At 40.0% G+C, this 24730-nt stretch overlaps 2 protein-coding genes and 2 pseudogenes across 3 annotated transcripts; 2 read left to right on the top strand and 2 right to left on the bottom strand.

The window, feature by feature from the left end:
• Nucleotides 1–2575: 2575 nt before the first annotated feature.
• LOC146489994 (uncharacterized) lies at nucleotides 2576–7787 on the bottom strand (annotated as a pseudogene). Its single transcript, XR_014857287.1, has 6 exons — nucleotides 7664–7787; nucleotides 7381–7591; nucleotides 6995–7215; nucleotides 4207–5511; nucleotides 3732–3842; nucleotides 2576–3480 (listed from the first exon to the last, which is right to left on the bottom strand). The product of XR_014857287.1 is annotated as an uncharacterized LOC146489994 (transcript).
• Nucleotides 7788–9885: 2098 nt separating this feature from the next.
• LOC146489993 (uncharacterized) lies at nucleotides 9886–14671 on the top strand. The gene is made up of 5 exons (XM_085086191.1): nucleotides 9886–11209; nucleotides 11630–11781; nucleotides 12739–13074; nucleotides 13553–13681; nucleotides 14141–14671. Exons 1-5 carry the CDS (start codon nucleotides 11017–11019, stop codon nucleotides 14669–14671), a joined length of 1341 nt encoding a protein of 446 aa, XP_084942317.1. The 5' UTR covers nucleotides 9886–11016.
• Nucleotides 14672–16630: 1959 nt separating this feature from the next.
• LOC146489992 (uncharacterized) lies at nucleotides 16631–18557 on the bottom strand. The gene has a single exon (XM_085089967.1). It carries the CDS (start codon nucleotides 18555–18557, stop codon nucleotides 16806–16808), a length of 1752 nt encoding a protein of 583 aa, XP_084946093.1. The 3' UTR covers nucleotides 16631–16805.
• A 225-nt stretch (nucleotides 18558–18782) lies between these two features.
• Nucleotides 18783–23700, top strand: LOC146489991 (uncharacterized; annotated as a pseudogene).
• The last annotated feature ends 1030 nt before the right edge of the window (nucleotides 23701–24730 follow it).

Below are 24730 nucleotides of genomic sequence, written 5' to 3'. Positions count from 1 at the left end.
GATTCAGTTGCAGTGGTCGTTTTATAGTTATCTAAGCAAAGCTTTAGCTATGACGGTATAAATCTTTCAAAAATATCCCTGTTCGGTGTGTTATCCCGAGCGATATAAAGACAGTTTATATGTTGTACTGAGCCGTTTATGTTGTATTTTTATTGTGAATGAATCAATTTCGAATCAGCTAAATAATAAAGTTTTTAGTTCATTGAAATGTGTTAGTATCTCTCACACTTGCTCCTCTAGTTAAAACTCAGTTAAAGAGTGAATTCCCTCCAATTCTACTAAGAGTTAATGGTTTGGTTTGGTTTTGTTCGATTGAATATGCTGGGGATATGAGATTAGTTACAGCCAACTCATATCCAACCATGGGCTATAGGAAACACGTGTTTCAACTAAATAAAGATTACATTTATTTCAAATAAAGTTGCATTACTCACAATGAAGTAGTCTTTTGTCTTTTCTGGTCGTTTCTCCCCATTTATGTCAAGTACAATAGCCCTAACATTCTATATTGCCAGCATGCATTCGTTAAGTCTTGGTAACCGTGCCGTGTTATTGAAACCCCAGGTGCGGCTGCCAAGCGCCCGAGCATTAAGGTATTCTTGGAGGCTACGGTCACCTTCCCCGATTTGCAAGAATTTTTTTACCGCTTAAAGATAAACTTAACACAAAAGTGTACGCGGGATTTTAGGTCAGTAGCACCAAAATTGACTGAGATACGAGCAAGCAAAGTTTCGTTTCTATGGCTGTTTTCGCGGCAAAATTGCAAACACGATACTGTGTGAATACACTTGCACCCAGCAGTGGACCTCCCAGAGGATGGTCTTGTTGACAGCACATGATAGTCTCGTTGACAGCCCGATCAAATAAAACCTTGTAATCTAGAATATGAAACCCTTGTCGATCTGGTCATTATGGCGGACGAAGCAGTGCGTGTCCTCGATGCTGCATTCAGCGAAAGCAGGTAAATGAATATGCCTTGTAATTATGTTGTACTGAATTTTCGTCTCCTTTTTCCGGTTATTTGCTACGTTGACAATTTTATATTTGCCAACCAGTTTACAGAGAAGTCCAGGCCTGGAACGTCTTGTTTACGGCTTCAAGCGCAAGATTGACGAGACAGGGGACGAATTCCGGCGACGGATTTATCGTCGAATTTTTGGAATTTTGTCGGTTAGGAACTTAGAGATGTTTGTCTCGATTCTCAATGGGCACTTTCGATCGTGTAGTTTTTTATACGTTTGTCTCTTCCTTTCTTACGCTTGTGTTGATTGCGGCATCAGGAAGCCTCTTTGTTTTTCCATGTGCACGTGGCACTAGCGGCATGCTTATCTGTATGTGTTGCGCGGCCTAATGTTCAACAATTTTGCTTTCATTACTGGCGCTGATCGTAATTGTTGGAAGAACCACAGCAATGTTTTCGTTGCTTCCTTTTCTTCCTTCTCAGGATCATAATTTTTATTCAATTCTTCCTTCCACAGTATGGAAACAACGTTGGGAAAGGGGAGTTTCGGGGCAAGGTCAACCCAACCTACGTTTATCCGGAGGCCCTGAAGGAGGCGGTGCGCCTCCTTGTACAAGAGAGCGTAAGGGATTACCCCAATCCCGAAACACCCGCGGTAAGATTGAATACTTTTATATTCTCTTTGTAATTATCTTAGGAGGAAACTAGTCTTGTAGCAATTATACCACTTCCTTTGAAGGTCGTGATGCTAGCAAGAAAAAGATAGGAGGGGTGGCTAAGAAGAGAAAAGCTTACCAGCATGTCCAGACACCTGAAAAAGTATATTCAGAAGGAAAATCCCTTATTGCCCTTTGAACTGGTTAAATGTATGTAGCAGGCATTGCTTCTTCTCTACTAACTCCTTCTCCCCCTCTCTTAAATACACACAATGAAATGAGAGTCTTTTTAAGGAACCTGCACTGGTTTTTTGTTCCCCACCCACCACGCTATTTTTCCCACTTTTTAAAAATTTCTTTCACTTGTATTTCAGGTCTACAAAGTTACCATGAAAGACCTCAAGGCTGCACGATGGCCAGGAGATGAGAAATGAATTTTGTCATGAAATGAACTTTTATAAGAACTGATGAATAAAAATATTTGACAAAAATGGCTTTGTATTTCATCATGAAGAAATATTAGTTACGCTTTTAGGTTAGAGCAGTTCTCAATTGAGATTTGAAAAACCAAAACTAAGGTAATCGTTTGTGAAAACAAATCATAACTTGAAACAAAATTATGAAAGGGATGCTAAGCGGTTGCAAACACATGTGAGTCTTTTGCGATTGGTTTTCATTCTAAATGAGTAAGGCAACTTCATCGAGAGTATAAGTTACTCATGAAAATTGCTCTACCAAACTGCAAAATTAGAAAAAAATGGTCAACAAGGACACCCAAGTAAAAAACTCATTAAAAGCATCCTTTATAATAGAATTTTAATATTGCAACTACATACATTGGTTTGCACATACCACAACAGTAAACAGTGCTTTATGCGCTCTCTGATTGGCTACTCAAACCTCTGGATATCATGTGTTATTCACCTCTGAGCAAAAACGGTGAAGCAGCGTTCTTCTCGCATGGGTTTTTTTTTTTTTCATTTTTTTGCAAGTGGAAGAAAAAAAGGTTATTGGGTGTGCTCACTATTCACTTCTGTGGTATATACTAAACAATTATCCAACTCAGTGTTGGTGGATAGTGGTGAATATTTACCTTGCTGCTAAATATCCACCACTACTCAACCTCCAAGTCAGTGAATATTTGTTAAATATTTCCCATGTACATGAACATGCCAAAATTACAATAAAATAGTTCACATAATATGTGTTCTCTTGCAATGTTATTTCAACTAAATAATTTGATATCTTTTCTATGTACACTGGCATCAGAAAATTGTAGAAGTTCTGGTGATACCTCAAATACAACTTACATCTGAAAACTGAAGAAACATGTGTTTGGAAGGTTTGGAAACAAAATTTTTAGAGCATTCACTATTGCACCCAGGCACTTGCCCAGGTTTGAACAAACTATACCAGGTTTATATATCTGGCCTTCTATATTCTAATTTATGCAAATCTAACCATATAATTTGGTGAAATATTCACTTCTAAATTATACTCGCCAAATCTGGCATGTGTTCTTGTCAGGTGAGTAAAGGAGTTTTTTTTTTTCTCAAATTGATGAACAGGGAAACAGTAATTTCCAACCCTAATAAAATGAGTTGGGAAGAATTTGGTTTGTTATTAGGATTATAAGGGCAGTCTTTGTGATTCTTTCGACTGTGGGTGCTACTCCCACACCATTTGCACTTCCGGCCCCCAATGGTCCCAACGGCTCTTTCTGGTGCTTCAACTGCAGGTACAGTGTAGCATGCCAATGCTTGTTCTGCCAACATAGCAGCCTCCTCCTCTGAGCAATCGTCATCGACATCTTCATCTTCTCCATAAGTGTGCCTAATCCGGCAGTTCTTCACATATTTCTTTCTACAAAAGAGGAAAGAATGCTATTCATCAAACAAGAACAACTATCAATTTATGGTAATCCTCCTATAAAGCATCCAGAGCAGTGTGGCATGGCATCCATACCATCTAGTAGTCAAATTCTAAAAAAAGATGGCATCCTCAAATTCCGGGTTTTGCAGGAAAAAGACTAAGTTGGAACCTCAAAGTGCAAAACACCGCTACTGGAAAAGGGTTGTAAAAAGCAGGCAAAAGTCACCAATACCCTTATTTACCTTAATTCTTGCTCCTCTGCACGATTTTGTTTTCTTTGCAACCTTTTTTTTTTCAGCATCTGTTTTGTAGCGCTCTAACCGCTTCATTCTGTCTTCATTGTCCTGTTGGCACTAGCAAAAATAATGATGGACATTCCCATTATCTGACCCTGTCTCCATATGCTCAAGGATTACTAGCATTGAATATTTTCTTGTCTTTTGAATGACAATGACAAAGAAATATTCAATTACTATTATGCCAAATATGACTATAGAGAAAGTGTGGTGCTACACATTACATTGCATTACTCCGGGATAGAAAAGTGCGTAACCTATGAAAGTATTGTGAAATAGAACTGTAAACCATACAACTTCATTCATGAAAAGTTTTAAAAACGGTTGGATTTAGTCGGCATTGTCTCTTCAATGGTGTATTTACGTTTCCTGTAACCTGTCTGAATACTTTTAGTTCAAACTAAAGATTTCTAATACATACCATTTCCTGAACTTCACTGAGAACTGGCAGTCCAATCCGTGAATACAATTCTATAATCCAATGGTACTGCGGTCCCTTTTGCCGGTAGCACCAGGTCATGCCGGCTTGAAGCAAGCCCAAATTTGTTGAGGCTTGCCAGCGCATGAAATTCACATTTCAGCGGGTGAGCAGAGCGATATGGCTGTCCTTGGCACTTCATGTCAGGATAAACCCATTGCCATCCACAACACACCCCTTACACGTACATTTTACGAGTGGGTGGAATGAACAGGAGCCCCCCTCCCACTCATGAATGTCCCTGCTGTGGTATTTGCCTAGAGTCAGCATGGTATCTTTGTACTTCTCAGGGCTGGTGCCAGCTTGAATCAAAGCACAGTAATGATTCCTCTTGGCATTTTGAATGAATGAAGGACTACTGCAACCACAAACAGGCTTGTTTCTTGTAGCAACAAATGTATGTTTTTTGCCAGCACAACAGCATTTCACCGATTCAATAGCAGGAAATTCTGATTTGTGCAGGGCAATAAATGCAGGGGTGAATGAGGATTTACCCCTTATTTCATCCAACCTCTTCCCATGTGCCCTCCCCACATGGCCCCCATACAACATAATCTTTGACTCCTGTTCATTTGGAAAAGAGTATCTAAAACCTTCAGCATAAGAAGAATCAGCATCCTGCCAATTTATTGCAACTTTTAGGCCTTCTTCCTTTGCCAGAGCCCAAAGCTCCTGGCTGAGATGCCCCTCAGCTGACTTAGCAGTGCCTTTCCATAAATCTTCATCACAAATTCTGTCTGCACTTCTCATAGACAAATGCCCATAATATAGAAGGGCACCTGTGATGTAATTTTTAATGACAAAGGTGCAATTTTGACTGAAATGTCCCCGTATTAGCCAGCAACCGTCACAGCATGTTACAGCTCTGGACCAGCTTCCTATTTGATTGGCTGGGAGCTGTTTCATTTGTTGCTTAGCATCATCACACAGCTCATCCAGCATATCTTTGATATGTGGAAGGGCGAGGTCTATAACTTCCAAAAATGGTTTTTCAGAAGTTATGCCCAAGCCCAACCCCCTCCCGAAAGTTTTCCCATACCCAGCATACCCATGCCCACTTATAAAAAAAAGCCAATGAAAGGGCCAAGGAAACAATCTGCCTCCTTGAATTTTGCGCCAGGTCACTGCTCTTGTAGTCCACCCCTGTTGTCCAACAGCCGCAGCACTTGAAGGTGAACATCATGGCCCCACCAAATCCCTTTTTTTCACACGCTGTCAGCACAAGTTTTCCCATAAAAGAAATTAAGACTTCATAAATAAACAGTCATTAATTTAGAAGTTACAAACTTTACTTTAGTTTTTGTGGAAAAAGAGTAGCAGAACTCAATTTATTTTTCTTTGTTTATTGCTGGTTTTCACAGTCACGCCTTTGCCCTGCGCATGAAAAAAAAATTGAGACCATTCCCTGAATAAAGTCAAGAAATTGACATGTTATAGATGATAAGTAAATAAGACACCTGTCCAAGTGTCAGGTCTGTGCGGTATTCTGTACTCGAGTTATTTGACAAAATGTTTCACACAAATTTATAGAGCTTACTATGGAGACGTCATGTTGGTGTCCCTCTGAGGAACACAAACATGGCGGCCGGAAATCGGAAAAAACATTTGGAGTTCAATTTTGCCAGAAAAGATGTTTGTTTTCCCTTGTGAATTTTTGAATGTTAAGATAAATATTTCTCCTCGAACTTTAATTGTTTAGAATGCTGAAAATCACCCGAGCTAAGAAATTGAATGAATGAAAACTTTGTAGGCCTCCTGGTTTTGAATTCTTGAATTTGGTGACATCACAGGGAGTTTCATGAATTGTGAAATTTGTTGCGAACTTTGGATGTTGGTTCCCAAGTTGTCAGTTTTGTATCCAAATTACCCAATCAAAGTGCGAACTTTGAAATGAACTTCGCAAATTGGGTGCTGACAAAAGTTGCATGTTGAGATTTGAGTGTAGTAATTACAGGTTTACAAAACAAAGGTGACGGTATATTTTCAGCCTGGTGAGTGAATGAGAATAATGTATTATTCTAGAAAGTGACAGGCACACTTGGAAAGAAAAAAATCAGAGTGCCCCTATCAGGAGTCGAACCCAAGGCAAGGTCTTGGATTCGACTCCTGATAGGGTCACTCGGATTTTTTTCCCGAGTATGTCTGTGTCATTTTCTAGAATAATACGTCATTCTAATTACAGGTTGTTTGCAAAATCAATACAAAAGGAATTTGCCAAAGAATCAACATAAGCAAATTGACAATCAAAATACAATCGATCTCGGAAAAGGGTAAGGGCTTTTTTCAGCCTGCTACACAGACCATTAGTTAAACTCTGCATAATTTTAGAAAAATGCTAATCATGTGATACAGTTTTGGCGGCTTTGTGGTTTTTAAAATACCGAAAACAATAGTTTCAGAAACGCAGAGATTTTGACTAGAGTTTCATAACTTTTTTATGCCTTTCAGTTTACTGTTGCCTAACCGGTAGTGTAGGTAATACCGATCACTGACTGATCACAATCCAATCCAATATCCAGTTGTGTTCTTTTTTCAAACTCAGTCTATTCAATTGCTTTGACTGCAGCTAAAGGTAGATTGTCTACTGACTTCGGTCCTTGAAAAGTGTGTTTCATTGGACAAACAAATTATGTTCCAAACATCCAAAAGGAGGCTAATTCAGTGCTTTCTAAAACTGTTTTTAGAGCTTGAGGGCAGATGTGAAGTCAAAGGAATATAAACATGCACATACCTTTACATCTTCCCTCGTTTGATGGACATTTGAAAAAACGATTGAACTCCCCCACTAATGTCACAATACTTGAAGTCGTTCCCACAAACAGGCCTTCTGGAACATCGATGCTATGACTAAACAAAAAAAAAAATAAATAGTTGAACCTTATATTAATCCATTGTGACAAATTGCTAAAATAATACAAAATGGTTCCATCTTGCAAGTAAGATTCCAGTGTGGCCGATTATTGCTAAATTGTCAACATTCAAAAGTTTATTGTCTACTATAAAACGCTAAGCATAGCATTAGTAATTCAATGTCCACAAGAACTTGTGAAAATCACAAACATGCGTACCAACATGAGAAAGCGACGCGACTCAATAACAGAATAAAACTTAACTCACCATTCTTCGTCACTTTCTTCGCAGATTTGTTTCCTTGGAGGTTCATAGTCAGGGTCTTCATGTTCTTCTGGCTTTTCAGTAGACTGTGGATTCACATGATTCCCAGTTTCCCCCTCTTCGTCAGAGCACTTTGTCGCCACAAATCTGTTGAATGTCCCTTCGGCTCTTAGCTGATCTTCTACGTTTTTTGCACTTTTCACGCTATGCCCTTCTGGATTAACGTAACGGAAGACGACTTTCACTCCCGATGCCGAACTCTTTTCCTCTCGAGTAATCGTCTAACCCGCTTCTCTCATCTTTTCAAAATCGAGGGCAATTCGTGATTGAGATCCCAAGCCGTGTGATTCATTTCCCAGCTTTGCAGCCTTTCGCTTCCACGAATCATCCAACCGCTTTTTCGGTGGCATCACCTCTCTTCCTTCGCCACGCGATATAAATAAACTATGATACTACAGATATATATATATATATATACAAAAATTATTAAAATACTATGTTCTCTAGGTGTTCGCTTTGATGTTTTGCTTTGATTCTCGTCTGCCTTCCTCGCTGTCAACACTTACTGTCGGGGTGCCGCATTGAAGGTGGCGTTGCTATGTAAAGGCGTTATTGTTTATAATGCCACGCAGTGATTGGTTTCGCGGGAAAATTGCTCCCCATAAAAGGAAGGGACACTGACAGAAAGAGCTCTCTATTGGCTCATTTTTGGCGATTTACCGCTGCAAAACCGCTGCAAAACACTATTGTAGTCACTGGCAATATGGCTGCCATTGAAAACAGTTCGCCATGAGCGTTTGGAGCGATTTATTTTCTTTTTTTTGCCTGATTTTGTAGGACAAAAAGCCTGTTCATTCTTAGGTGAGAGTATACAAATTAATATATCTACTGGTAGGTTTATCAGAAGGCCGTGAAACTTGGCAGATATGAACTACATATCCATACGAACTTTTTGGTGCGAGTACGTCAAAGGCCGTTAAAAGGAGATTCCGTTGTTGCATGACAAATTTTATAACAACACAAGATTTGTTTTCTGGGCATATGTCATTTTCGTTTGATTTTCCACTGACGTACTCGCACACAATTTTAGGTTCCAATATTCTTTATTCGTTGGCGAAAGTTCTTTGAGGTAGGATAATTTCTCTTTCAGTTCTATGGTAAAAAGAAAAATGTGCAGGTTTCGACCACACATTTAAAATATCAAATTACACGAATTCCTTTCATTCTTTCAAAATAAAAATATTTTTTATCAAATCTGCATAGAATGTTTCATATGTGAAAATAAAATTAAATTTGAACTATTATTTGGACAGGTTTCATGTGTCTAGATTGGGGCAAAAAAAGTGCAATTTATCCTCCAGGAATACCTTAACACTAAAAAGTGACTGTGTGGGAAACGATTTAGCCGTTGCTAGGAGATTAGAGCTACTGGCCAATCACTGAACCAAAAATACAATAGATGTTGTTTTTCAAGTTCGTCTGCACGCGGTAAGAGCACTGCAAACTCCTACCCCTTGCTAGTTACAAAACGTGACAAAACGATTACTCTCCCCACATGGAAGGAGTCGAAAACAATTTTGAAATATATGAATGGACTGATATATTTGGGCTGATTAGTTTATTGGATTCGACTGCGCACATGCCTTCAGCTCGCCAAAAACAAGAATTTCAACAGGACGCATCCTGTGTTATCGAATTCCAGAATACATTACCAGTCTGGAAGACATGGCCCTGGTATTATGTCAGTTGAAACTTTGTGTGATCTTACCTGTTTTGATGCAAGTTCATCCTGTGTATTTGGAAAAAAGGGTTTTGATGTAGCATTTGAAAACAAAATCATCAGAACGTCGCTAAACTATTCATACAGCAGAACTTTGCAAATCATGGCTCTTGCAAGTGTCCTCGGCGTTCCCATTGAAACAGTCTATCCTGATCGAGCCACAAACTTTTGCCTGTGTACGAAAATGTTTTTCAACCTAGACAACGGCGTCATTTTTTTAATTCTGGACATGTTCGGATTCTATGGACTAACACTCAAGGTTGGACAGATCGCTCAAAGGAATTCACTGTGAATCACTTTGTACCATTATTCAAACTAGGAGATGACACATTCAAGGCACAAACCAGCGCAGGAAAAGTTACAAAGGAAGCAAAATCCTGGCATGTTATGGTCTAAACAGAACAATCAAAAAGACACTCAGAGAAAAGAACAGCCGAACAACATAACAGCAAGAAAGTAACTCAAGGTGCAAAACACAATAGAAAGGAGAGTGATGTCAAGTATATGAAATGATTCACTTCTCACTTTCAGAAAGGAGAGTCAAGGTTACAAAATATCTGGGAAAAACAAGGGCACAAAAGGCAAGCAAGAGACTAAACCAGGCAGAAAAGACAGTGCAGATGTATTAAGAAAAAATCAAAAAAGGACCGACCAAAATGAAGGCAAAGGCAGCATCAAGAAGAGGGAGGGCAGAAAAAGAACTGCAGCTCAGGAAGGTAAAATGTGACCTCTCACGCGAAAACGTTCCTTACGGTTTGCCGTTTTGAAACGGATAGCCGTTCGTAAGCCGTTCATCAGCCGTTCGAACGGGATGGGATGCCGTTCGAACGGCTTGAGCTATCCGTTCAAAAATAATTGGGAGCCGTTCAAACGGCTGGAGCCATCCGTTCCAAATAGATTGGGAGCCGTTCGAACGGCTTGAGCTATCCGTTCAAAAAAATTGGGAGCCGTTAGAACGGCTGGAGCTATCCGTTCGAAAAAAAATTGGGAGCCGTTCGAACGGCTGGAGCTATCCGTTCGAAAAAAATTGGGAGCCGTTCGAACGGCTTGAGCTATCCGTTCAAAAACAATTGTGAGCCGTTCGAAAGGCTGGAGCTAAACGTTCTGTGAGCCATTCGAACTGGATGTTCGTGGCGAACGGCTGGCGATCTGTTTTGAAAGCGTAGCTTACAATTTCTTTGGAAGGGATGTTTCAAGCCGTGATCAGTCATCGCACTGCGATCAGTCAAGAGTACATCGGACAGACTATAGTTAGTTTGGTAAACGCTTAAAGGTTCCTGATATAGCGTGTTTCCCCTCTGCAAGTAAAACTCTGCTTTGTTTAGAGCATGCTTGCTAAACCAACAATACTATCGCGTGGGATAATAACAGTATAAACAACATTCATCACGAACTTTGTAAATATAAGCATTGTTTACAAATACCTTCATGAATAATCACGGTTCTTTTTCTACTCCTCAGTCATTTTTACTTACGTACATTCGATTATCGATACACATTTTTTATTCTAGATCAAGTTTATTCAACTAGTTTCCCGAAAATGTTTTGACGTTTCACAGTATGCAAATATCAAGCGATTTTGATTGAAATCAAAATGGAATCTCCCGAGGGAATACGCACCGTCGGCAAGATGTCAATCCGCTCATTACCAATGCAAACACAAACTCGTGTGTGTCATTCATATGCTAAGTTAAAAACAATTACTCTCCATTTGTCCAATAAAAACTGTAGAATTTCGATCCGCCGTACGCTATGAAAGTGTATAAAATGACTAGAGTAGCGACCAATTGTCACTCGATCTAGTCTAGCTCGCGGTTTTTATCAGTTGTGCTATCACTTGCTACTTGAGATCAGTAATCATGTCTCTCAGACTGCTGTGCAAACAGAACAGGCGTCCTTCGAATGCGTTGTTTCACTTCCGGCAAGAGCAAAAAACCGGGATCGCACCAACTCGAATAATCATCGAAAAACAACTGGATTTGACTGTAGGAATGGTGGTGACTGTCAATTGGGATGGAGAAAAAGTGGAAGCGGAGATCCTGGCTTTAGATGGTAAGTTTCGCTTAGTCCATTCTAGTTCAAATTGTTGGATTCCCTGGGCGTCAGAGGTTTTTCGTGCGCGCTTCCCGGTTTCGAGTCTTTAAAGTGACCTGCTTTTCTCGTGGCTTCGCCGCTCGTCTCCTCGGCCTTCGGCCGAAGACAAGTTTTTCTTTGGCCAAACAACGCGAGAGAAATCTCTGGTACCCAGGGTAATTGAAGGAATGTAGTTAACCTAATTAATTACCTTTAGCTAAGGTTTGCTACATATCGAAGAATCTTTTGTTTTGTTTTTTTTTTTACTTTAAAGTTCCTGACTCAAGGAAACACTCTCGGAAACACACTCTGTATTCAGCGCTATGTAAATCTGATTTATTATCATTATTGTTGTTATTATTATCACCGTCATTAAAGGACATTCAATTTTGCTTGTAGATGACGTGAAAGTTCTAAACACGAAGGATTTAGAGTGGTCTAAACAAAACTTACCCGTTACTACGAGCCCCGAGTCGGTGAACGCCGAAGAGAAGGAAAGTAATGAGCTGGCCATCAAGCCTTCCAAAAAGAAAATGGTGCGCGCAAAAGATGTAAGTATAGCTTTTAACCTTACTTTAACATTCATCTTCGTTTAACTGTTTTGTCTGACGCGAGTTATATATTGACACAAATTCACAAAATAGTTCCTTTCTTTTCTTACTAAGCGATTTTTAGTAATACACTATAATTGATGATCGACCGCGTGGGTTAGTCTGATTATTACTAATTACTACATGCAATTATTGTGAAATCTCAGCCGATTTGCAACACCAGTTATCTATGACGCCCTTTATAGTAATCTCTTTAGTTGTTTTAGCAAAATAGTAATCAGTATTCAAGTCAAACATGCCAAATGTGCGAGTTTGTAAGATATAGTATTATAAAGTTGTGCGAAACACTCACAAGTAATGCTTGACCGGTCACTGTAACAATTGATAGTTCACTAGCATCGCGCAATCTGGTACCTTAATGGACCACGGCAATAATGACTAACGCCCCATTCACACCAAGGGTTAAACGCGTTTGAAAGCTGTTTAGTTAAACATAGTTTAAAATTGTTTCCTTCATTAAAGCTGCTTTTGGATTTTTGTCGACTACAGATTAGCACAAACGAAACCATAAGTTAAAGTTCACTTGAATCGTATGTCAAAGCCAATAGTTCAGCTTTCTGTTGCCAATTTTCATTTTGTTAAACTTGGTTTAATAAAACATTGGTGTGAATGGGGCTTTATTAGTTAGTAAAGAAAAAATCATTCAGCGCTTATACTTGTACTTTACCGCAATAGGCCTTTTCGTGGTTTTCGACACTATTTTGACGAGAAGGCAAACACGTCTTGAAATAACAGTGTTGTGTGGAAATCCGATGTCAAATAATTTCCATTATTTAAACATCGCTTCTGAAAAATTAATGAATTGGAAACTTTTGGCACTAGGAAAAAGATTTTTTTGCTATGTAGTTTCTTAAAAGTATCTATCTCACTCTAATGACTTGATGTTTTATGTCTCAGGCTGTTGAAGAACAAAGTACAGAGAGTGAAGCGAGACGTCCTTCAGATCCCTACGAACAATTTTTAGCGGCGCAGAAGAAGCGGAGTCTGGAGTGGAAGACCGAACGCGAAGCAAAGAGGGCCAAAGCACAGTCAGTAGTCCCAACAGTAAAGCAACCCGAGGCGAGCAGCATTGACCGTGAAGATCGACAAGAGGACCTCGTCGCTCCCTTGCGCCAGCAGCTTGCCAACAAAACAGAGGAGTGTAGAGAATTAAGGAACAGATTGGAAAACATTGAAGCAGTCAACGCTCGGATCCTCAAGAACCAGATGGAAATGCAGGAAAATCTTCTTATGGTAATGTTTCTATAGTTCAAATTAATTCATAGTTCTTCGCGTTTCCTGCGAGCAGTTTCTTACTTGTCTTGTTACACTCTTCTTACCTGAAGAATTTATTTTACAAGAATATCGAGGCTGAAATTGGCGAAATTTTAAGAATATTTTTAGAATAAACCCGAGGCTAAGACTTTGAAAAGAATCTAATAAAATGATTAAAACCTGTACAAGCCCAATGTTCAATGCTAATGACAGTTCGATGGCTATAATCTAAGACTATTTATTAGAATATTTTCAGCCTAACATCGGCAGAAAAATAAGAATATGCAGTACAATATTCTTATAAAAAGAAAAATTGTAATTAAGCAACCGAACAAGTTCACTCAGATCAGTCCAGACCAGTCTTATTATGTCTTTTACCATTGGTTTGACACCCAAGAAACGACATAATCAGGAGAAGTTTATATTTCTCTAATCCACGCTTGCTTTTCTGTTGCAGCTGATGAAAAGAATAATGGAGTCTGTTTCGGGAATTGAGGAGAATATGGCCACAAGTTCTGCTGTGTCAAACCTTGAAAGGCGTCTTGACGTACTACAGGAACAGGCCGCTGAAAATCAGTATAACCTGGTAAGAAATAAATTGCGAATGTGGAAGGGTTGCTGCTTTGGACGCCCTTGTACTGAAAAAACCTTTCGTCCATACATTACTATAGGGAACTCTAATCGCCATGCGACAAAACATTTTACTCAAGAGGGGCACCTCACACAAACGTTTTCAATTGCTTCGGCAAGAGAAAAGCAACAAATAGAAAATGTCACACCTCCTTTCAAAATACCGCATTGTCAAACTCACTTCTTGCGCGTTGATTAAAAAGTCTAATTCAATTGCTTAAGGGTTTCCTTTGTGGGTCAGCATTCAAGATGCCGTGATAGCCCACGATGTTGATAAATTTTGAATTGACTAGTTCGGAACAAGATCACTTGACACCCAGTTTCTCCCTTGTATGTGTATCCCGGCCGCAGACAGCAACTCAACGCGCAACTTTCCACGGGCTTTTAACAACGTTTTTTTTTTTTTTTTTACCAGCTTAATGCCCCATCCATTGTTGCACCAGACCATGAAACCCCAGTGAAGGACAACACTGAATCATCAGAACAGAGCCAAAACCTGACGACCATCAATTATGATACTCTGTGTGAACTTCGTGACGACAACCGACTTACGGAGCTACAATCTGCCACAAAACAAGGAAGCGCTTCCCAAGAAGTTGGCGAGGAGTTGATCAGCACATGTGTTACGCCGACCAGAATAAAGACCATTCAGCGCGTCCTATCAAAGCCAGAGACCGAACGACACTTGTGTGCCTTGAAGCTGCTGCCACATTTTTTCAGTAAAGAGGAACTTGCGGAAAGCAATACTGATGGCAGTCATGACAAAAAATGTCTGGACAGTGTCAAATTAAATTCGCTGAAATTATTAGTCTTCAGTAAATTTCCAGTGAGCAAAAGCGAAGAGAAGGACAAAGCCTGGAGGAATATTATGGGAAAAATTAACTCCAAGTGTCGTGCTACCCGCAAAGTTTTAATGTCAGACTTTACTCCCCCTCGTTCATTGTAATCAATTTCATGTATGCTTTTTTTTAAGCTTAAAGGATAAAGCTTTTGTAAGTTTAGTTGTTCGCTTGGTTTTCAATTATTGGTGTTCCTTTCGTGACAAAAAAAGTTTGCTCGATTCTGTTCTGACTTCGCTGGGACTGCGGGACATTTCGTAACAATGGCGGGATTTCCATTCTTAATTTCGTGTCGCGCGCACTGAAAGCTAGTCTCAAGAACGCCTGCGTAGGAGACTAGCTGTTAGTGCGCGCGACACGAAATTAAGAATGGAAATCCCGCCATTGTTACGAACTGTTCCGCAGTCCCAGCGAAGTCAATCGAACAGAATCGAGCAAACTTTCGTCAAGTGTGTCTTTTCCCGCGATTTTCTGCGCTCATCGCTGCAAATCGCCAGTAAAGTCAACTAATCAGGTTGGGCGATTTTGTCACGAGTTTTCAAAACGCTCCTCGATTGAGCCCGGGAACAAGGTTGAAGTGCCACATCGTCGCGATCGACGAAAAAAATCGCCAGGTGTGTCCGTATCAATCGGGAAGCGATTTTCGCTGACGATCAAATTCGCCGCGATCGGCGTATAAAATCGCAAGGTGTTTGGACTCACGTCTCGAACGTTCGAGTTTCGAGAGTGGGTCCGAAATTGCGCTTTCCTGGTCGCCAATGCGACTAAAAATTTTGCACTGGCGACCAGAATTTCACAACTAGTCGCCAACGGGCGATTAACTATTTCATGCCACGATCATTATACAAACAATAACTTTGATTTTCAGCCAAATCGATAAAAATGAAATTCAAAGCCGCCCGCCAATTGGTCACTTACTTTTTACCTTTCCACTGCTTTTGAAGTATAAAACCGATTTTCCTGTTATTATAAATCTATCACAACGCTTCACAGCTCGAGCAGTGCGAAGCTTCGCCGCCATGTTTTTTGAACGAGAAATGCTGCACGGTTGTGGCCTGGTGCGAACAACATGGCGATCCGTCGATCGTCTTGACAGAACGCGAAAGGAAAGATCGTTTACGGTTTTGAACATAGAGTAAAGAACCAACCAGCAGTTTTTCAATCGGGTACATTGCTACTCCAAAAGGTAGAGACAAGAGAAGGTATAAAGTTGACTTGAAACATTTAGCAGTCTTAAGAAACTGCGTACTCGATTCGTTCGTCGTGGTTTTTCAGTGGTAGGTGTATAAATCGCCATTGCGGCTCCCAAAATTGGCGACCAGAATTTTCCATCTGGCAACCAAAAATTTTGGTTTGTGTTTCGCTTCGACGGAAAAATTTTATCGACACTTTTTTTTCTGCTTTTTGGCGACCACATTTTTCCATATGGCGACTGAAAAAAAAATTTCAGTCGCTACTTGGCGCCTGCCTAAAAAAGTTAATTTCGGACCCTGGTCAGACGCGAGAATCGAGAAGCAAATCAAATATACAAACTCGAAAAGAAGAAACAACAATAGCCGTTCGCACACAATTCACAAAGTGTAAATATTGGTAGTTGGCATCAGCCCCCAGCGCGAACAATTTTATTGTCTGCTTTACAACGTTGAATAACACAACGACCCGGTAGACCAGTTCACTTGGTGTTTGCAGTTGTATTTAATTTTCTGTTTACATGCATACAGGCAAACCAGCTTCAAAATACGGTGAACGAGACCGAAAAACGAATAGGAAAGAACTGCGTGTTATTGTTATCGCAGCACCGACGAGCGTGTGTATTGCATATTCACGCGTACGCGTGCCGAAGGACATCACAAATTAATTAATTTTTGGCTCGCGAATAAATTTGCCTGAAAAAAAAAACCCTTTAATTAACTTTAAAGATCCAAGGCAATTCTGCGAGTGAACGGCTAATTAAAATAGTAAACTAAAACTTTGGAATAAATTTCATTCGGGGTCGAATGTTAGCGATACTCGATTCAATCGGGGCGAAGTTATTGAGGTAACAATCACACGAGACTTGAAATTCACTAGTTGATTATCTCGTTTAATTTAAATCTAAATCTTTAGTATACATGTGTCGCTATATCATGATAAATCATTGTACTATGAGTCAAAGCTCAAAACTCATACATACAAATTAATGCAACGATAAAAACTTGAAGTTTCTAGAAATATAACGCTTCTCGTATACTAAAATAGAGTTCAAGGTGCTGGTGCAACCAGGTCCTCCGTTCCAGGCTTGCAAAACGGCCTGATCTCACGGAATAGATACTCCTTTCGTTCTTGGCTCAACCCTGCTGGATTCAGTTTGGCTGGCAGCTGTGAGGCAGGGGGAAGGACTGCGCGATCTTTCAATAGCATCAAAGACTGTTCGGGAGATGAGTGAAGCTCTTTGAAATAAACTCTACCGGGTTCGTCTTTGGAAAACCGAAAGTGGTGGTATTTCTTGATATTTGGTACTCTTTTAAAGAACCGTTCAAGAAAAGAAGACCAGTTATATACTGGGACGATAACTGTTCCATCATGTGTCCCAGCAAGCTGTACTTTGTTGATCCCCGTGCTTGATGACTCTACCATATTAGCAAATTCATATACTGACGATATGTAGTTCAGTTTGTATGATTTCTTGATGATGCCAAAACAACGATCAGGACCAAATTTCGTATGTCCAGCAATCAAAAATGAGTATCTAACAGAATGATGAAGTTGAAGTATTGTCCTCCAAGCCAAGTACCATATAAAATAATTGTTCTTGTTTTGACCTGAACAATTATCGGCATTAAGATGAACAGAAGTTTCTCCAAGTCCATGATGTTCGAAGTAATGGTGCACGTAACTTATGGTGGTGTTTGCTCCCTTACCGACGTCACTGGCTTCATCAATTAAGTAGTTTACCTGCCGAGGGATCGCCTCGCACATCACGCCAAAAATCGCACACTTACGCGGCGTTTTAAAGTAGATTGGCCCGGGTTGCATAGGGTTGCTTGGTATATGCACCTGTTGTGCAAAATCAAAGGAGTAGTGCATTGTAGTTGTCAGTGAGCACGATTCGTGACGCTCATCAAGGTCTATTTGGTCCTCGACTGCCTGAAAATTGCATTTCGCCTCTTCGCAAACCTTTTGATAAAGCTCTCTCTCTGTCTTCACTGAATTCAAATGCTCCTGTTGTGTTTGAACGCATTCAGACTTTTCTTCTTCTGGAAGATTGCCTGCTCGAAGTAACTTGGAAGTGTTTTGCTGGCAGGTGAAGCATAAGTCGGTCATCGGTTTCGACACGACAACGTTTGGATAAAATTGTTTCCACAAGTCGGTAAATTTGGTGTAACTTACAACTTGCTTGTTCGACTCTTCACAGGCTCTTTTAAACGACTTCCATACATTCATTTTAGTGTCGCTCGATGAGAGTAGCTGAATGTCCTCGTTTTTAAAACCAGGGATCCTTCCTGGAAGCAGCACAGCATTTTCATCTGCATAGTTGCTCAGAAAGTTTTTGATATCCTCAGCAACGTCCAGTGGTACCGCGTTATGTGGTAGTCTCTTGCTGTTCCCGTGTATTCGCAGAGAAATACCATGATTTTGATAATGGTCCACAAGCCTTTGAAACCGGGATTTACTGATGCCGTAGAGGTTCAGAAACATCTCCTTGCAGATGGGTTGAGACCGATAAAGAAAGCTGTAAGGTGGACTTCTTTTTCTTTTTTCCCCGATTGCTTCAATCGCCGTAAAAGCTTGAATGTTTGCTAAGACAACCAAGTCCAGCTCCACGTGAGACAGTTCCAGGCAGTTGTATAGATTGTCTAGAACGCTTTCCTCTGTCAGTTGATCGGAACACTGACTACTTTTCAATCCCCGCCGACATCCGCACCCATCTTGCATGAACTTTTTTTTGGCGATGATACTTTCCTTGTTTTCCGTTTGATTACAATCCATCTCGACTCTTGTTGATTCCTCCATTTTGCGATTGTGTGATATATTAGCTGAGTTATCTGGCAGTTACCAAGGCAACGCATTTTCCATGAGAATCACTGAGCCGAAAATTAATAGTGATTATGCAAAGTGAAAAATTTGCGGCTTTGTTCTACAATCGATAAGAACCTTGTAATCTATTTGCGTTGAGTTTTTATTTTGCATTACATTGCATCGCAAGATTTAATAACTTCGCATGCGAGTTGCTTTACCATGCCGCGCCGCGCCGCACAGACTGAATTCGGTGAGTTAATATCGCAAGCGGCAGAGAATTTCGAATCGATTCAAGCGAACTTTTTCTCACTGTGATTGAGCCGTCATAAGTGTAGCATTGATTCTTATAATTAATTTTCACTAACCAAACGCGATATACAGTCCAAGACTAAGTGCGACTCAACGCGGCGGACAAAAATAATGGCACCCACTTCTTTGTTAACTTAAAAAAATTGCTTGCACTCAAGGTAGCGAGAAATACTCGGCACATCGTAAAAATCGTCACTATAAATTGTCCCTGTTAGTTCCGAAGATACATGGTGGGGAAAGCGTCACCTGTGTTCGGAAACGAGATGTTTACAAAGTCAATTACGATTTGCATGACAATTATTTTAGCAAGAGAACGCAGACTATTTATACCGGCTGTTGTTTCTCCCCCGCAAAAACGAACGCAGAAGACTTACTATTTTCAAAACAGGATTAGATTTATTCTAGATTTTCTATTCAATCAGTTTTCAGATAAGAGATCCATTTCAGAGATTATCTAAGCGGCGCCGCGTGTCGCGTTTATCTTAATTACTGCAATTTCGTTCGAACGTGTTGTTGATAGTAGACATAGTAGCTGTAGTTGTTATTCAGCTGATGGCAGCGAGTCGTTCATTATGTAGCCATTTAGCCATTCAACTGTAATTTTCCAAAGCCGTTCAGCCGTTGGGCTTTTGTCGTTCAAAAAAATTGTTCAGCCGTTCAACCGTTTAACTTTGGCCTTATCGGTTGAAAACTTCAGCCGTTCAACCGTTCTAAATTTTCCTTTAGCCGTTCGAAATTTTTCTAAAGCCGTTCAGCCGTTCCACTTCAACCGTTCTAAATTTTCCTTTAGCCGTTCAGCCGTTCGACTTCAACCGTTCGAAATTTTTCTGAAGCCGTTCAGCCGTTCGACTTCAACCGTTCGAAATTTTCCTTTAGCTGTTCAGCCGTTAGACTTCAACCGTTCGAAATTTTCCTTTAGCCGTTCAGCCGTTAGACTTCAACCGTTCGAAATTTTTCTGAAGCCGTTCAGCCGTTCACGGCATCCGTTTTAAACGGCTTCTCTATCCGTTTGTCATCCGTTCGCATACCGTGCGTTCGACCGTTCGAACGGATACCGTAAGGAACGTTTTCGCGTGAGAGGTCACAAATAAAGACAGAAGAAACAAAGAAAAACTGCGATCAGAAAACGAGGATAAAACGTTCTCAGCGATTGAAGACACAAACGTCAAAGAATGAAAACAAAGAAAAGAAAGTACAAATATCAGAGAATCAGGAACAGCCGTAAGAAGACAATATGAAGCGGCCGGAAAATAAGAAAAAACAGAATGTAGAACAGTCAGGAAAATGAGGAACAGGAGAACAAAGAACATTTGGAAGAAAAATGACCACCAGTGCAGGAAGAGGATAGAGATCAGCAGGAAAATAAGGAACAGGAGAACAAAGAAGAGTCGGAAGAAAAACATCCCCCAGAGCAGGAAGAGAATAGAGATCTACAGGGAAATAAGGAGCAAGAGAACAAGGAACAAGAAAGAGAAAAACAAGAAGAGCAGGCACGCTTCAAGTCTCATGAGCACCAAAACAACCAATCAAATGACCAAGAAACAGTTTAATCAAAAAGGGATTGTCTGGTAAATGGAAAGAAAAAATAAAACATGCCATGCTTTTCGACATGAATGATCCAAAGAGTGATTTGTGTTCCTCAGCAAAAAAGAATGTACATGCACCCTATGAAGCTGCCCTCAAGTTTGTCCAAGATCATTCTGCATTGCCCTCGACGCTTTTATCTCAGACAAAATAAAAAAGCAATTCAAAATGCAAAGAGAACTAAACGACGCCAGGACTTACCGGTACTATGTGAGGACACCAAACTTATTGGTTTGCAAAGAAGTGCAGTGGAGGGATGGCTGGAACAAAATATAGAAAGCATCAAAAAGGAAATTAATTCCTGCACAAATAAAACAAGACATGATGAACTTTCCTGCTGATTTCTACCGAAAGTTGCTTTGCATCATGGGTTAAGAATTTGGGGGAACTAGTCCCAATCTCCCTTTCTGAAATACATGCGCGGACAAAATGGCGGCTATTTGTTTACGATCTCCACCTCACAAGAACACACCTGTAACAGGATGCAGCGGCAGCGGGCAGGAACAAATAGGATTCAAGGATGTTCAATGCAATTTATTGACAGCCCAATCTCATCAGTGAAATAATACAATTACACAGCGATAAACAGAAAAATTAACGGGAACAACTAATAGACTTAGTCTGATGAAAGAATTGAAAAGATAAAAAATAATCTAAGAGTTATGTTGCAAAAGTACAACTAAATAGAGATACAATACAATAATATTACTAAAAATAATAACAAGATAATAATTTAGAAAATAATTCTAATTATAATTGTATAATACAAGTTGAAAACTAACAAGATCGTTACAATGCATTGGAAATACTTCTTACTTTTTTGAGGGTGCTATTTGATTCCATGGGCACAATCTTTCCAGTTGTTGCAAGTTTTCCTGTGCTGTTCCCAAAGTCAGTCCATCTACTTCGCAAGCAACTGGGCCTGGACAAAGACAGATTTATTAAATATGTTGTGTGCCCAAAGTGTCACACTTTGTACAATTTTCATGACTGTTATGAACTTGTTTGTGGTCGAAAAGTAACAAAGAAGTGTGCTTTTGTGCAGTTTCCAAACCATCGGCAACATTTCCGTTGTACCAAGTGTGGTGAGCCACTTTTAAAAGAAGTTTCCTTAAAGAGTGGGGGAACTAAGCCCTACCCACACAAAGTGTACTGTTACAACAGCATCATTGAGAATCTCCGTCAATTCCGTCAAAGGCCGGAATTTGTCAATAAATGCGAATTATGGCGAAGCAGGGACATCCCTGAGGGATTCCTTGCAGATATCTTTGATGGACGTATCTGGAAAGGATGGCAATATGTGGGTGGGAGACCATATTTAGCAGCACCTAGAAACTATGCATTTATGCTTAATGTTGACTGGTTTCAGCCTTTCAAGCATTCATTGTATAGTGTAGGAGTGCTCTATATGGTTCTGATGAACATTCCCAGGGCTGAAAGGTTTAAACCAGAAAACGTTTTTTTAGTTGGTGTAATCCCTGGGCCCCGCGAACCAATACACCACATTAATTCGTACTTACAGGCTCTTGTGGCTGAACTGAATGTGCTGTGGAAAGATGGCATAAGTCTCAAGGCACATGGGTCAACTGCAACTGCCAACTTCCATGCTGCTCTTCTTTGTGTTGGCTGCGACATCCCAGCAGCAAGAAAGGTTTGTGGATTTACTGGCCATGGTTCAAATATGGGCTGTTTAAAATGCAAGAAATTTTTCCCTGGCTCAGTTGGTACCAAAATTGATTTTTTTGGGCTTTGAACCATGCCCTCCAAGGAGCAACAATGAGTGCAGACTGCAAGCGCAGGAGATCTCAAACCAAACAACCGCAGGTGACTGTACAAACCTTGAACAGCGGTATGGAACAAGGTATGGAACAAGGTATTTTTGCCTTATTTTGATTGTTTGCTTTCACATCATTGACCCAATGCACAATCTGTTTACTGGGACAGCTAAACATATTATGAAGAATGTATGGTTAGATCCAGAGACGCCTTTGCTTGACAGGAATAACTTGCAACAGATACAAGAAAAAACGGTCAAGCTGAAAGTTCCAGCCAGTGTGGGAAGAATGCCCAGGAAAATACAGAACAGTTGTGGAGGCTTCACAGCCGATCAGTGGAATCATCACAGCAGATCAGTGGAAATCATTTACAGTTCTTTCTTCCATACATGCCTTGTGGAATGTCTTGCCGCGCAGTGACTTGGAAGTGTGGCGTAATTTTGTCATAGGTTGTTCATGTCTGTGCTCTACTGTTCTTACAGAAACAAAAGCATTGCTTGCACACTCCCACCTTTTGAAATTTTGCGAGAGTTTTGAACAGTTGTATGGCAAGCACAGAGTAACTCCAAACATACATCTGCATACCCATTTTGTTGAGTGTGTCTTGGATTATAGACCTGTGTATTCATTTTGGCTGTTTAGGTTTGAGCGCTATAATGGAATTCTTGGTGAGTATGGGACTAATCAACGTGCTGTTGAGATACAGTTAATGTGCAAATTCTTATCAAGTCAGTTTATGAAAGATTTGCCTTTGCCTGTTGAGTTCCAAGATGTATTTAAACCTCTGCTTAACAGTCTTTACTCGAAACAATCAGGAAATGTTGAAGAGCAGTCTCTATCTGAGCAGGACCAGGTGCCTGGAGAAATTATCCAAGCTACTGTCTTGTCCATAGGTCATGTGCGAACTGGTGGAGAATTTGCGAGTAGTTTCCATTTGTACACATGCTGTGGACCATATTCAAGAGACACTATAGATGTAGATGTTCTTCCCCATCTAAAGAAATGCTATGCTACTATTTTTGATGTGCTGGATGAAACATCCGTTACAACTCACTTTGAACGTTATGCTTGCTGTAAGTTCAATGGAGATCTCTTTGGTTCCACTAAATCAAGAAGAGATAGATCAGCATTTGTGTTGGCAAGGTGGTGCAAACTTGGTGGCACAATTGACATTTCTGGAACTGATTTGAGACCAGGTGTCATTGATTATTTTATGAAACAAAATGTACAAGTAAATGGACACTGTGACCGCTGTTTTGGCTTCTGTACGTTGGTTTCAAGCCCACCCGTCAAGATACTCCTTAGGTGCTCCTGTTGAGGTCTGGTGTAAAGATCTCTTTGAATGTGAAGTTGAATCAACATTCATTCCAATTCAGCGAATCAGTGGAAAATTCATACCAGCAATTGACATTCTCCAAGATTAAAATGTTCTTGTAGTCTGTCCTCTTACACGCAAATTGCAGTGTTAGCTTTAGTGCCTGTCAGATCAATTTCATTGGTAGTTTATTTTACGTTCAAGTTTCACATCCTGATAGATAATATGATGATCATTGCATATGATATGGCATGATCATAATATGATATGATCATTACAGTGTTTTTGTTCCTAATTTTTGATAGAAAACAGCTTCAGTTACATTGAAATATGTAAGAAAAAACCTTGATGTAACAAAACCTCATTAATATAGCAAACATATTTTGCCAGTCTCATGGCCCTTTGTTATATCAGGGTTCCACTGCCTGGCATGGACATTGGAAAGGTTTCTTAGGGATTCTTTTATTAAACAATTTAAATTACTGGCATGCTACTTGTGATTTTTTTTTATTTATTTACAATCGAATCTCTTGTAAGCGTCCACCCATAATGTCAAGGATATGTGGTTGTTTACGGAGGTGGTCGCTTACCAGAGGTCAGACCATAGGGGGTCTAAATTTCGAGTAATCTACATATAGTAATTGCCACCCCTGAAACCCAAAATAACAACTTTTCTTTAGACTGCCTGATTTAGCACCAAATAGTAAACGGCATTTTTGCGATGTTACATTTCAAGCGTAAAACATCACTTTCGTGTTTGTTTGTTTGTTACATAATCCAGTTGACGTTTTCTATCGCCAAAATTTTTCTGTTGAGTAACACAAGGTTGAGAGAGTCAACACCGGTAGTGCATGTACATACATGCTATTTACAAGATAAGACAGTTTCTTTCCTATAAGGGATTCAACCTGATTTAAAAAGTTTATTTCAGGATATTGTACACTATAGTGCATGTGTACGCTGTCAATAGACCTATTAGGCTAACCCAATGTTGTACCCAATACAGATCCCCCTGGGGTTAAGATTCTTTGTTCATTGTATTTGCATTATAATGTAGCACTCACATTTAAATTATATGGGTATACTTAGAATGAAACATTTTATGCCCAAAGGATTTGTTATTAGTACAACATTGTGTTACCCGACTAGGTGTATTGTTCCAATGCTAAGCTATTTCGTGTATT

Source organism: Pavona decussata, unplaced genomic scaffold, assembly GCF_977016875.1.
Source record: "Pavona decussata unplaced genomic scaffold, jaPavDecu1.1 SCAFFOLD_2, whole genome shotgun sequence".
NCBI lineage: Eukaryota > Metazoa > Cnidaria > Anthozoa > Scleractinia > Agariciidae > Pavona > Pavona decussata.
This window is presented reverse-complemented; position numbering and strand designations above follow the sequence as displayed.

Bases quoted from the DNA above. Each gene is read 5' to 3' on its own strand.
- LOC146489992 (XM_085089967.1), bottom strand. From the start codon at position 18,557: ATGGAGGAATCAACAAGAGTCGAGATGGATTGTAATCAAACGGAAAAC.
- LOC146489993 (XM_085086191.1), top strand. From the start codon at position 11,017: ATGTCTCTCAGACTGCTGTGCAAACAGAACAGGCGTCCTTCGAATGCG. The intron at 11,782-12,738 runs GTAAGTATAGCT...TTTATGTCTCAG, and splicing joins AAATGGTGCGCGCAAAAGAT to GCTGTTGAAGAACAAAGTAC. The intron at 13,075-13,552 runs GTAATGTTTCTA...TTTCTGTTGCAG, and splicing joins TGCAGGAAAATCTTCTTATG to CTGATGAAAAGAATAATGGA.